Source organism: Bison bison, unplaced genomic scaffold (genome assembly GCF_000754665.1).
Source record: "Bison bison bison isolate TAMUID 2011002044 unplaced genomic scaffold, Bison_UMD1.0 scf7180017864375, whole genome shotgun sequence".
In the NCBI taxonomy this organism is placed as follows: domain Eukaryota; kingdom Metazoa; phylum Chordata; class Mammalia; order Artiodactyla; family Bovidae; genus Bison; species Bison bison.
In genome coordinates this window covers 2,271,507-2,285,977 of record NW_011494947.1, presented here as the reverse complement: position 1 = coordinate 2,285,977, position 14,471 = coordinate 2,271,507, and the positions used below count along the sequence as shown (strand labels likewise).

General features: G+C 44.1%; 1 protein-coding gene across 2 annotated transcripts in view; it reads left to right on the top strand.

Annotated features, from left to right (window-relative positions):
* The window catches only part of NUP214 (nucleoporin 214kDa), an 89,921-nt gene that overhangs the window by 50,727 nt on the left and 24,723 nt on the right, over positions 1 to 14,471 (top strand). For both annotated transcript variants that reach the window (XM_010856794.1, XM_010856792.1), the window contains exons 27-30: positions 1,819 to 1,906; positions 4,063 to 4,124; positions 6,808 to 8,622; positions 10,383 to 10,453. In XM_010856794.1, the coding sequence (XP_010855096.1) occupies positions 1,819 to 1,906; positions 4,063 to 4,124; positions 6,808 to 8,622; positions 10,383 to 10,453 (2,036 nt within the window). The remainder of the gene's footprint in view (positions 1 to 1,818; positions 1,907 to 4,062; positions 4,125 to 6,807; positions 8,623 to 10,382; positions 10,454 to 14,471) is intronic.

Here is a 14,471-nt window from a genome sequence, read left to right as displayed (position 1 = left end):
TAGCCTGCCTACCATAATCTCTACATAGTCATGCTATCATCCCAACTTCCTCTGTAGTCAGAAGCTTTCTCATTGCATATTGGGTTTATCCTCAGTAAATATTCCTTACACTCAGAAGAAAATCATTGTGTAGCCAATGCTGTATTCTAGAATTCAGACTAATGCACAGTTTTTATCATATAAGCCTTCCATGAGAAGGCCGTATGTAGCACTTCTCGACTAGGAGCTAAAACTTTAACTTAGAAGCAAAATTTTAGTGCAGTTGTCAAAGACTTTTGAATCATTTAAGATTCAAATTAAGAAGTTTGTTTCTATTTCTGGCTAATATTTTAGAAGAAAGTTTGAAAGATTATATATCCTAACCTCTTTCAAGGATTTTATTGGAGAGTTTTTTGTCACTCTTGAAATTAAGAATCAAGAACATCTCAGGGGCAGTTAGCATGACTTGGAAAGAAATTTCTAAGATTCGTCATTCAATGATGATTGTGAAATATTCGCTCTCATTGCTAGATGTCCTTCTGTTTCTACTTGCCAGAAACAGACTTTTTTTGAGCAGGAAAATTTCCCTGAAAAACACTATTTAAGAGTTTGCAAAAACTCTAACAGCAACAAAAAGTCATCTCTGAAACCTCTATAGAATAATTCCCTTATTAATTAATAATGGAAATACCTTCATTGTTTTCCTGATTTTAAAACTGTTACAGGACCACAAAAAGTCTATGGTGTGGAACTATATAATGTAGAAAATGTGTAAGTTCCCTATTCCAGAGATAACAGCCCTCAAAGAATTGATGTGTATCTATTGGTTTCTTTAAACAAAGATAGCCATATCCTGTATATACTGATCTGTAATCTGTCCCCTCTTCTCCCTCCCCCCAGGAAAATATCATGTTTATCTTTTCAGATCTGGTACAAGTCTGCCTCTCTCATTTTAATCCATTCGCTGTACAGTTGTACCCTGTTAAGTTTTTACCAATACTCTGCTGATAGTTCAGATTGTTCTTAACTTTTCAAAATTATAAGTGAGGCTACATTAGACATCCTTGTACACGTCACATTGTGCTATAGTAGTGTTTTAGATAATTTTGCAAATCTTTACTCCATACTTATATAAAGAGAAGATGCTTTTTCTTATTGTTTGGGTTGGTTTGATTTGGGTTTCTCAAATATCATTCCCCCAGCCCCCTTCTCCTTTTAGAAAGAGAGGGAAAGGTGGGGGAGAGAGTGTGGGTAATGCCCCAGCCTGTTAGCAAGCAGCCACAGTACACCAGATGTGGGGAAGATGACGGACTACACTTTAACTCTCCACATTTCTCTGTGTGACAGCAGTCGCGTTACCTCTGTAATAAAAAACAAAGAAGCAGACCTGTGATTAACTAATAGTAATACAAGAAGTCTCTGGAAAATACAGAGATGCGGCGAGAAAGCCAATAGCCATGAAGTTGCTACTCAGAGATATTTCACATGACCTGTTTCCCCTTGGAGTTTCTTTTCCTTTGATATATATCACATTTCAGTATTTGCAAAATCTACTTTTAAAGCCTTAAATTTGAACTGCACTCCAGTTACTTTGAGGTCTTTCCTGGAAAGGTAAAGTGGCATGCCTTGGTTTGAAATTGACAGTGACGGGGCCAGAGAGCCCATTCAGAGACCGTGAGCACGGCTGAGTCCTCACTCGCCCCTTGACTGCCGACCTACAGGAAGCACGTGACCTGGGGCTGCGCTTTGCACGGCACTACGCATTCAGTGCCGCAGAGAATTAAACTAAAATGGTGTTTGGTTTTTTGTAATGCTCTTATTTTTTTTCCCTAATTCCAGGACCAGTGGCAACCAAGATAGAAACAGCTGTGACTTCTACCCCGTCTACTGTTGGGCAGTTCAGCAAGCCTTTCTCATTTTCATCAGGGTCAGTTGTGAACTTAAGTTTTGTGGCAGATCACCAGCATCCTTATAGATTGCTTCTCAAATCTTATAGTCAGTGGGTATACTTATATGAAGCCAGAGTTCTTATCTCCACAATGACACATTTAATGATAGTGGGAGTAGCTTAGTGTCCTAATGTAAATCTGTTTCCCCTTTTCCGTTCAATTCTATATGTGTGTTCTTACTGACTTGTTTGTTTTGTTGTTTAGGATAAGGCTTGTTTGGGTAGTGGGTCTGTGGTTGCTCTAGTTTATCACACAGATCTTTTCATTCTGACACCATCTGGCAGCTGGGTGAGACCTTGGATTGGCTTCGCTGCCCTGAGGGGTCATGTTGTACTAGACTGCTGAGCAATCAAAACAGTGGCCATTTAAGAATTTGGGTTTTATATAGATGTGGGGAAGTCCATTTCTGTTTCATTTTTTTAAAAGTGATGATGTCTGTACTTGTCAAATTGAGTTACTTTTAAAAACAAAAGGGTCTTCTAACCCTCAGCCCAAAGGAAGTTCTTATTAATGTTGGAGGGGGTGTACCTTTTCACTATGCTGTGAACACTCATCATGAAACCGGTGAGAGTTGGCAGAGCCTCTCTCTGCTTGGGGTGGAGTTAGTCTCTGTGTGGCTGAGATAAATACTCATCCAAAGATTGTTTTCACCGTGAAGGGTTGCACATTCAGTTCCGTTAGAAAAGCCTCAAGCTCTTCCAGTTTATGCTTTGTAACTGGAATCACACTAACCACAGTCTCTTTTCCCTGCTGTGAGTTTGTTTCTTGAACACCCTTCTGCCTAACACATTACGAGAAAGGAGGGTGTTTGAATAGAATTTCAAGGGGGACATTATATATATTTTCCTGTAAATCATTATGTTTTCTACTCCCCAAAGGTAGTTGGGAGCACAATTTTAGAGAATAGGTCAGTTCCAGGAGCTATTGCATCTTTTAATTAATCTTTACTTCTGTGAACCTGATAATCTTCTTCCCGTCTTTAAAATAACCTGCAGAGGTTTGGGTCATGGGTCAGTTGCTTACCTCTGTTACATCAAATTTCTTTACCAGAGTTGAGACAAAGAAAGAGATTTGTTTTCTTTGTTTTTTTAAGGTGAAAAAATATTTAACACATCTTAGGTGGTCTTGGACCATTTGATGAAGCCAGTGACGAATTTAAAAAAAGAAACCTAACTCTACTCTTTACTGTTACTTACTCTGTTTGATATGCTTGGCCCCTTCTGTTTTAAAGCTTTTTATCAGGTTGGCCAAAAAGTTCATTTGGGGTTTTCCATAACGTCTTACAGAAACACCCAAATGAACTTTTTGACCAATCCAATAGTTTTTAATTTGCTATTTGAACTTTTCTCAAAATGAGTACTCCATTCTGGCTTAACTGGTGCTGGGTTTTCTTCTTTGGCTATAGTGTCTTCACTCACAGTGTGAAGAAAATGTACAGAAAGAGAGGAGAGGATGAAAAGAGTTGGAAAGGTTTTTGAGGGACGTTTCCTGGCAGCCTAATGGTTAGGGTACAGCTACAGCGCTTTCATTTCTGTGGGCTGGGTGCGGTGTGGGTCAGGGAAGTGAGATCCCACAAGCCACTTGGTGCAACCAAAATTTTTTTTTTTTAAGTTTTTGAACCAAATTTCCCAGCCAAGGACTAAGCGTTTTATCCGAACAGCAGAGATGGTGGCTTCCATTTCATACTGTCTGTTGTCTCCCCCAGTGGCATGTGCTGTCCTGATGTGCTCCCTGGGTGGGTCATAGGCTCCTCCTCATCTAGCCCGTCCCGTCTCCCTCACTAGGCAAGACACCCGCTCCGGCCACCATCCCAAGGCACAGTCCTAGTGCTCCTTCACTTTCCTTGAAATAGGTCCCCACCCGCTCTACCATGGAAAGCCTGGCTGTTCCGCCAAGGCCTCCTCACTTGCTGCTCCCCTCTCACCTCACGCACAAATCGCTTCCCCTCCCCCGCACCCCAGCTTTGAGAGCTCTGCTCTGCTGCTTCAGAGTCAATGTGCTTGTTGATATTTATCTATGGATTGCAGGTCCCTGGAGAGTAGATTATGTGAATGAATTATAAAATGTACTGTTAAAAGGGCAATGTTGTGCCTTAAGTCTGTTCATTTTTAACTTCTTTTCTTCCACCCCCTAGGACTGGCTTTAATTTTGGGATAGTCACACCAACACCGTCTTCTAACTTCACTGCCACACAAGGTACAGTCTCTGCAGAGTTGCCTCACTTTGGTGTTTCCCTCTAAACAAGTGCAGGTTTGAGGGGGGCAGGTTGGTTGACATTTTACTTGCTGCCGCATCTTGCTTAAAGTATCTGCAGTGAGCTTGGTGTTGATATTATGCATTAGAAATAGGCTAGATTTAAGAAACTAGGGAATGACTTTTGTCTTCATAGTTAAAAACTCAGAAAGGATTTGCTTTTAGAAAGGCAAGGCTGTGCTTTAAATGTGAATGTTTACATGCAAATTAAAATTTCTTTCTCCATCTTTGTCTTATGGTATTTAAAATTATATCAATTTTTAATAATCATAATATGTAGTGAAACTATATGTAACTTTGTTTTGTATTTTCCCAGTTTCCTGTAAAGTGTTATCATACTTTCATAATTTAAAAAAAATTTTTAAATGAAGTCAAAATTGTATCAATTTGTAGGTTGAGATAGGCAATGGTAAAGAATCCACCTGCCAAGGCAGGAGAGACACAGAGATGCTGGTTCGATCCTTGGGTTGGGAAGATCCCTTGGAAGAGGAAATGGCAACCCACTCCAGTATTCTTGCCTGGGAAATTCCATTGACAGAGGAGCCTGGTGGGCTACAGTCCATGGAGTCCGACAGGACTGAGTGACTGAACACACACACAGTACTACAGAAATGAAAGACTAAACGCATCTTTTTTCCTTGATAACCTATCAGGAAGCACACTTGTCTCGTGCATGTCGGTGCATCTGCCAACATCTGTTGTTGCTGTTTAGTCACTGCGTCGCGTCTGACTCTTGCAGCCCCATGGACTGTAGCCCGCCAGACTCCTCCTGTCCATGGCATTTTCCGGGAGTTGGTTGCCATTTCCTTTTCCTGGGGATTTTCCCGACCTGGGGATCGAACCTGAGTCTCTTGCGTTGCAGGCAAATTCTTTACCACTGAGCCAGCTGGGAAGCTCAGACCAACATCTCCCAGCATGTTTTTAATGTTTAAAAGACTTTGAGGACCTATTAGAAACCAGATGTATTTTTTAAGTGCCTTCAAGTTCTCAGTTCAAAGTAATTGAGTTTACTTCTGTTTTAAAAAGAAAGCTTTTATTATAAGTGTTTATATTTTTTATTAAAGTAATATGTTCTAGAATCACACATTGTGCCCTTAACCATTGCAGTTCTATTTCCTTTTGGGGTTTTTGCTTCTACCTTTTCATTTAACACAATCCTTGTGAGTTTTCCAGTATTAATGAGTCTTGTTTAAATGTCTTGCGGATGTGCCATAATTTATTTAACCATCCCCCTCTTGGACGGTTCAGGCTTTTTCCAGGTTTTCCTATAATAAATAAGACAATGACCATCTTTCAACTTTTCCTTCAGCACCTATTTTTATGAGTGCTTTTCTTTGTGTCAGCCCAAGTGATGAACGTTTTTTGGTAAAAAAGGGATCTCTTAAAATCTGCTAGAGGGATATTCGGGAGCTGAAAGCATACCAGACATCCTAAACCCAGTCTGTGTGCGGCACTTAAAAGGTTGTTGATTTCATTCTATCTTTTCTGTCTGGAGCAGTGATTCCTAAATGGTTCTGCCCACTTAGATGTGGCAGAATACCGTTGAGGCCCACTCCTCTCCCCAGTCTCACTTTCTAAAAGAAAAACAGCTCAATGGTATAAAAAGATTGGCAAGAACAAAATAATTGTCAGAAATCCTAAATGAAATACATTAGGAATAAAACACAACAGAAATTCCATAACCATTGTCATTAATACCAGAACAGACAGCAATCCAAAATCACAAGCAACTCAATACAACACCAGTGATACAAAGAGGGGTTTCTGGAAGTTATCTGCAGATAGCAGGGGCTTTGCAGTGTTCCCAGGTGTTTGTGATAGCCAGACTTCTTAAAAGTCCGGCACTTGCAACAGACCAATTTCCGTTTATAAATATCAAATTTTAGTCTTCTTTGTTGACCACTTTTTTGACCAGGCTTTGTGAGTACTTTACCTACATTTTATTTCATCTTTGCAACAACTCTATGAGGTGTGGCTATTATTATCTGTCTTCCAAATGGAGACACTGAAGCCCAGAGAAGTCAATTAACTTTTCCAGAGTGGCACAGCCAGCAAGTGGCAGAGCCCTCAGCCTCAGCCCCTCATGTCCTTGCCCAGCAGACCACAGTGCCACTGTGAGAGCACTCTGTGAGGAGAGCGCTAGGAAGTAGCCCTTAATTGTAGGTAAGAAAGATGACCTGTGGCTTGACACTTTGTCCATAAAAGCAAAGGAAAAACTACCATATGGAATCAATTCCTTGTCTTGTCAAGAAGAGGTCCATAGGCTAGCATGTGCTGAGAATGTTATTCCTGAGACACACACGCAGGAGGAAATGTGCGTGAGGTCTTTTCGTTTCTCTTGTGGACAACTAGGTTAACTTCAGGTACTCTAGATATAGGTGTGTTTGTTGTGACTTAATGGTGATAAAAAGAACGTGCGTTCGTCTCACCTCAGTGAGACAACTCAGAGGTCATGTTCCCACAGAGAAGCACACGTTCTGTCCCCGTCAAGGACGGTGCTGTCAGAACAGGCTGTCCTGATGAGGTCAAGTGAGGAGAGAGGCCCTGGCTTAGAGAAGTCAGTGAGGCTGTGATCGGTCATATTTTGTGACAGCCAACCTATCTCCTAATTTCTTTTTCTTGCCAGGGTCAGCACCCCCCACCAAAGAGTCAAGCCAGCTTGATGCGTTCTCCTTTGGCGGGGGAGGCAAGCCTTTCTATGAGACCGTTCCTGAAAGCTTACCTTCCACGGGGACGATGACATCAGGTAGCACGGGAGCAGCTGGTGCCACGCCAGGAGAGTCCGCCCCATCCAGCAGCAGACCTGCAGCCCCTTCTGGAATTTCTCTCTCCACCCCTGCTGGCAAGCTGGAGGCGCCACCGTCCAAGCTGGGTGAGCTGCTGTTCCCAAGCTCCCTGGCGGGAGAGACTCTGGGAAGTTTCTCAGGACTGCGGGTCGGCCAAGCAGACGAGCCCACCAAGCCAGCCAGCAAGGCGCCGTCCCCAGGCGTGACCAGTGCCGGTGCACAGCCCACCAAGACCCCTGCCGCCCCCTCCGGGTTCAGTTCTCCCAGCCCTGCGGCGCTGGGGAAGCCTGCAGAGCCCCCCGAGTCCACCTCTGCGGCGGCACCCACAGCAGCAGCCAGTCCCAGCCCCAGCAGCTCCTCAACGGGCGTCTTTGGCAACCTGCCACTCACCAGTGCGGGCTCCTCTGGGGCGATCAGTTTTGGGGGCCTGTTTTTCAGTGGTAGCAAGACCAGCTTTTCATTTGGAGGCCAAGCAACGAGCAGCACAGCACCCTCCTCCACCCCGCCGTCCACCGCCACGCCCCTGCCCACGTCACTCCCCACCTTGCCGTTTGGCAGCCCCCTGAGCTCAGGGTCTGCCCCCACCCTGCCCACGGGCTCTGGTAAAAGCTCAGAAGCAGCCGCGTCATCGGCTCTGCCCGAGAAGCCAGGCAGTAATGAGGCCTCGGCATCAACTGCCTCCCTCCTGGGGCAGCAGCCACCAACCCCGCTTCCCCAGGCTCCGCTTCAAACTCCCGACTCTGGGAAGAAAGAGCCTGTTCTTACCCAGCCTGCCGTCAGCAGCCCTAGCACCGAAGCGGCCAGTACCAGTGTCCTGGTGTCTACGGCTGAGGCTGCTCCAGCAGCCCCTGGGGTCCCAGACGTCAAGACGGAACTGCCGTCCCCAGGCCCCACCGTCTCTGTGCCTGGGCCAGCCACCATCTCAGCACCTGGAGCCTCAAGCAGCATCCCTGTGGCCCCAGAAACATCCAGACCTGCCACCACCTCCAGTGCTGTTTGCAGTGCTGCTCCAGGCCCAGCCACGGAGACCCCGGTGTTTGGGATGGCCACTTCTGACTCCTCTGTCTTCACTCAGCCTTCCGCTGCCAGTTCCAGCTCGGCTTTCAGCCAGCTCACCAGCCACACAGCCACCGCCCCTTCGGCGACCCCCATGTTTGGGCACGTGGCCGCCAGCACTGCCCCCAGCCTGTTTGGGCAGCAGACAGGCAGCATGGCCAGCACAGCGGCCGCCGCGCCACAGGTCAGCAGCTCAGGGTTTGGCAGCCCTGCCTTTGGCACCTCCACCCCAGGGGTCTTCGGACAGCCGGGCTTTGGGCAGGCCCCGGCCTTCGGGCAGTCGACCAGCAGCCCCGCGAGCAGCTTTTCCTTCAGTCAGCCTGGGTTCAGCTCTGTGCCTGCTTTTGGTCAGTCCGTGTCCTCCACCCCTACGTCCACCAGCGGGAATGTCTTCGGAGCCTCTTCGAGCACCAGTAGCTCCAGCTCCTTCTCTTTTGGACAGTCATCTACCAACAACGGAGGTGGGCTCTTTGGCCAGAACAACCCTCCTGCTTTTGGTCAGAGTCCTGGCTTTGGGCAGGGAGGCTCCGTGTTTGGTGGCACCTCGGCCGCCACCACAACAGCATCATCCTCTGGCTTTAGCTTCTGTCAAGCTTCAGGTAAGAACTTACAGGAGATTTTTCCTTGGTTGTCCTCCGTATATGAAACATCTGCAACAAGTCTACATTGCTTTGGAAATGAAAAGGAAGTGAGGGAAAACAGAAGAGGTTCTGTAAAGTCTGTAAGAGGGCTTGGACACTGGCGGCCCTGGGCGTTTCTTTGGTCTAATCACTGTGGCTCCAGTCTTGCTTCTCCGCAAGTTCTCCACCAGAGTGCCAATTTCATGGGGGAGAAAAACAAGTTTAAAGTCATGGCAAGTAATGAATGATTCATGAGTATGAAATGTTAAATTTGGAAGGTGTTTTAGAGGTCATTATGTCCAAAACTGTCAAGCCTGGAGGTGACTGATCTAATGTCTTTCGGTGCCAGTGGTGGAACCAGACCCAGACTCCAGAGCTCCTCACCCTAGCCCTTTGTTTCATTGTCTTCTGACACCATCTTGCATCCTAGAAGAGCAGATAGTGACATTTGAAAAGTTGGTTTTTTTTTCTATTTTCAGTATAATTTTTTAAAAATCTTTTAAGTTTTACAGTTTTTTCAAGTAAAACATAATCCTCACTATTGCATGTCCCATCTTAGCAGCAGCTTTTACTCCAAAAACCAATAGATGGGACACTCCCAGAATCTTTTCTAATCTTCCTTTCTCCATGGTTATCTTACGAAAGGCATTTCTTTAGCAGTCAGGCTCAGAGGGTGAGGGGGGAATCAAAGGTCATTGACTTCTTGGTGGGCAGGGTTACAAACAACTGCTAGTTCATTCCTTTGATGAGAATGTATTTGAAGCTGGCTCATAATTTATTAGAAAGGAAGTCTGTTCCTTCCTGTCTTCAATAACTATTTGCTGAACTCCCAGTATGTTCCACTACAATAAAGGATGCAAGACACAGTGATGCCCGAGAGTTTTGAGATCCACCTAGTGCCTTGTGCAGAGGCTGGTCAGCCTGCTTGAGTGATGGGAAGTGTGGCGGGTTGGTCTAAACCACAGGCAGAGACAAGGCCTTGTGGGTCTTAAAAGAGAATAGGATATTTACCTATCTCTAGCGCATCTTTTGTTCTGCAGTCAAAACTTGAGAATCCTTGTCTGCAATCAAAACTATTTCAATACAACCGAGAACCTCTGAAAAACTCTTCCTTCCTGTGATAACTAGGAGGAAAGATGCCTGCACAGCCTCCTCCAGCTGTGATTGAGGCACTGAGGCCTGCCTGAGCTCCCCTACCCAGGCCAGTAGCAGGAATTAAGACTGGAACTCTTGCTGTCTAGCTCCTTGTCTGGGGCTCTTCTGTTACAATATATAGTTCTGCCTGGTTTCCCAGGCCCCGTTCAACCCAGCACCTAGAAGGAAGATAAACAGCTCTGAAAGAATCTGGCGCTTGAGATTAGAGGAAACCAGAGAGTAGTCATACTCATGATATTAAGTCAATCATTGGAAACACTTCTTAGCAGCTATGAGTCTAGGGAAAAGCTACTCAGAATCCTCAACCCCACCCCCTGGGGTTTGGTAGAGACAAGGATTCAGTCCCTGAGGCTTTGAGACTTTTTTTTTAACTGTTATAAAATTTCAACAGTGAAAAAAAAGGTTTCAAAACTATTTGCCCGTAATTTTCTCCATTTCCTTGGTAGGGAAACAGATTTTACTCTTGAAATGATTTATTCTGAGGTACTTTCACGTACCTGAATGGCATTTAAAAACCAAAAAACAAAACTTTGATGTATAGAAGTTTCATTCAAATTAAACTTCTGTTTTCTTTTATTTTATAGGTTTTGGGTCTAGTAATACTGGTTCTTTGTTTGGTCAAGCAGCCAGTACCAGTGGAACAGTCTTTGGCCAGGTAATGTGGGTATTTGCCTCTATTCGGGCCAACACAATCAGTCACGTTTGCGTTGCTCCTGTATATAGGATGTAATGTGTTGTGTGTCCAGCAAACAACGCTGAGGTTCTCAAGCTCTGCCTTCCGTAGCTTCCTTGTGGGCACAAAAGTCTCTGCTTCTGATTTGAGAGAATCATTCCAGCGTTGATCCTCGTTTGAAAGTCCTCTCGGAAAGTGTTTTAAAGCACATTGCCTGGTTTCTGTCAATCTTCTGCCTATTGTGACGTCAGGGATTGGCATCTATGGCCTGTAATCGAAATCTGCTCCTCGGCCCATTTTTTTTTTGAAGTGGTTGTTTAAACAATAATAAGAATATGCAACTGAAATTGTGTATGGCCCCTGTGCTAAGCAACATGTAGTCCAGGAGCTCCTTTTGGTGATTGTCTGACTAGTGGTTATCTGTGTGCTGGGCCTGGTTTTTAGTGATGCACACACATAGACTTAAAATCATCAGTGCTTGAATAAGGCAAGTGCTGTCATTATCCCCATTTGACAGATGAGAACACTGAGAACCCAAAGGGGTTAAATTTACTGTTATAGAAGCCAGCTGCTTTTACTTTTGTTTGTTTGTAAATATTTGTTTATGTACTTGGTTGCTTCAGATCTTAGTTGTGGCATGCAGAATCTTTAGTTGCAGCACGCGGGACCTAGTTCCCTGACCAGGGATTGAACCTGGGCTCCCTGCATTGGACGTGCAGAGTCTTGGCCGCTGGACCACCAGGGAAGTCCCCAGTCCAGCTGCTTTTATTTATTTATTTGTAATTAATTATTTTGGTTTTGGTTGCACTGGGTCTCTGTTGCTGCTCTTGGGCTGCTCTCTAGTTGCAGTGTGCAGGCTCCTCATGGCAATGGCTTCTCTTGTTGCGGAGCACAGGTTCTAGATACACAGGCTCAGTAGTTGTGGCGCAGGAGCTTAGTTGCCCCCCTGGCATGTGGAATCTTCCCAGACCAGGGATCGAACCTGTGTCCCCTGCATTGGCAGGCAGATGCTGCTTTTAGATCAAGGACCTTCACAAGGAGTCCTTCCGAAGAAAGGTGCTCTGACATATTGGAAATGACTGACTTTCTAAAGGTAGAATTGACGTTTGTGCAGAAGCTAGAGAAAGTGGTGGCCATGTTATATGCTTCTTCCAAGTCCTCAGTAGGAGATTTTCTTTTTCACCTTTCTCCTAAGAAGATGGGCTCTGCCCTAGTCAGTGATCCTTGACAGAAAGAAACAGAACTTTTGATTTTCAAGTTCCCCAGTGAAAACAGCTAAAAATGGCTAGATAAACCAAATAAACCATAGATTGGAAAGCGCTTATAAGCTAACAAGGTATTTTACCACACCTTATTAGAGGTGAAATGGGAACTTGTAGAAGTGAGTGGCGCACAGAAGCCAGTTCTACCCTGAGAGCATCACTAGTCTGAGAGCACTCGGACTTCCTGTGTTACCAACCCCAAAGGACAGAGGGGCAGGCTTCACTCTCCCGGGCATGTGCAAAGTGGGAGGGCTGAAGAGCCCCTGTCATGGTCAGCTGTGACTGCACCTCTCTGGTCTTGTAATAAACACGCAGCCTGACCTGCTCCAGGGATGGTAGTGTCTCCAAGATGTCTGGCGGGACAGCACAGGCCACACTGAAGAAGAGTGACTCTAGGCCTCCAGTAATTTTTAAGGACATTGATTCCCACACGTAAATTCGTCACAGCAGGAAATAAGGAGCTATGATCAAGAGCCAGAACAAACATGAGACACACATTTGCAAAGACTCCCTAGAATATAAAACAGCTGTGTTTTACATGTTGCAAAGAAATAAAGGACAAACTTGAAAATACCAGTCAAGAATCAGAAATTACAAGAAGAGTCATAGCAGCTTGGAAAAAGAAAGGAATAGAACTTCAAGGAAACTGTTACAATTAAAATTTTAACTCAGCAGATCAGACCCAGCTGAAGAGAATAGTAATATACTAGATCACAGATCAGAGAACTTTCTCTGTGAAGGACCAGATAATGAATATTTTAGACTTTGAGAGCTTATACTGCTTCTGTTGCAACTACTCAACTCCACCGTTGTGGCACAAAAGCAGCCACATGAGAGACTGAGGACAGTTATTTTCCCATGAAGCCTTATTTATAAAAACAGACAGCAGGCTAGATTTGGCCCATGGGCTGGAGGTTGCTGACCCTTGAACTAGAAGGTCAGAGTAGGTTATCTGGAATTCATCATGGAGAGCATAAAAGATGGAAAATACAAAAGAGAAAGCAAAAACGCTAAAAGAGAAAATCTAATGTACATTTAATCAGAAGGAGAAGAAAAAGAATGTATGCTATTAGAAGAGAAAAAGATAAGATTTCTAAAACCAACAGCAAATAGTAACCCATAGATTCTGAAGTCCAACATATACCAAGCAGAATGTATAAAAGGAAATTGAATCTAAGACCTGCCATAGTGAAACTGTGGAACTACCAATATAAAATATTAAAAGCACTCAGAAAAAGGACAGGTTCCCTTCAAGGCAGCAACGCTTGGACTAACAGCAGAGTTCTCAATGGTGGCAATGAAAGCCAGACATAACCTATCTACCCAGAATTTTTGAACCCCCCAAAAAATCTGTAAAATGCAAAAAAAAAAAAAATCTGTACATAATGAGGTGAAATCAAGACACTTTTCGGGCAGATCCTGAGAGGATATATGCCCAGCAGACCTGAAGGAAATTCTAAAGGATATTCTTCAGGCAGAAGGAAAATGTGACCTCGCTAAAATTATAGCTTTCTTAATTTTAGGGTAAAACAAGCCATGAAATAGGAAAATTGTAGCCTATATAACCAACAGAGTAATCATATTCAGATATAAACAATACAAGTCAAAAGGAAAAAAGACAACTGCACCCCCACCAGAATGGCTAAAATTGAACGGCTGGTGGTACCCCAGTACCTGGGAGGAAGCAGAGCAGCTGTAATAGAAACACTCACAGCAGGAGTGAAAGTTCATAGAATCACTTTTCTATCAAAACTAGATACATGGAACACCTGTGTATCTACTCCAGATAAGCAGACTGTATCTACTCTAGATAAGTAATGCACAAAATCAGAATGCTGATTAGTCTTAGGACATAAAAAGTGAGGTCTGGGGGAGCCACCCAAAGTACTAACAGTGTTTGATGTCTTAAATGTTGAACATCATAAACACTTATATGCCAAAATTCATTGAGCTTGCTACACATAAGATTGGGACAGCGGAGAAGCGCACTGGCTGCGACGGACCACAGAAAGACTCTGCACTTGGACATTACCAGATGGTCAACACTGAAATCAGATTGATTATATTCTTTGCAGCCAAAGATGGAGAAGCTCTATACAGTCAGCCAAAACAAGACCAGGAGCTGACTGTGGCTCAGATCATGAACTCCTTATTGGCAAATTCAGACTTAAATTGAAGAAAGTAGGGAAAACCACTAGACCATTCAGGTATGACCTAAATCAAATCCCTTACGATTATACAGTGGAAGTGAGAAATAGATTTAAAGGACTAGATCTGATAGAGTGCCTGATGAACTATGGACGGAGGTTCGTGACATTGTACAGGAGACAGGGATCAAGACCATCCGCATGGAAAAGAAATGCAAAAAAGCAAAATGGCTGTCTGGGGAGGCCTTACAAATAGCTGTGAAAAGAAGAGAAATGAAAAGCAAAGGAGAAAAGGAAAGATATACCCATCTGAATGCAGAGTTCCAAAGAATAGCAATAAGAGATAAGAAAGCCTTCCTCAGCGATCAATGCAAGGAAATACAGGAAAACAACAGAATGGGAAAGACTAGAGAGCTCTTCAAGAAAATTAGAGACACCAAAAGAACATTTCATGCAAAGATGGGCTCGATAAAGGACAGAAATGGTATGGACCTAACAGAAGCAGAAGATATTAAGAAGAGGTGACAAGAATACACAGAAGAACTGTACAAAAAAGACCTTCAAGACCAAGATAATCACGATGGCATGCTC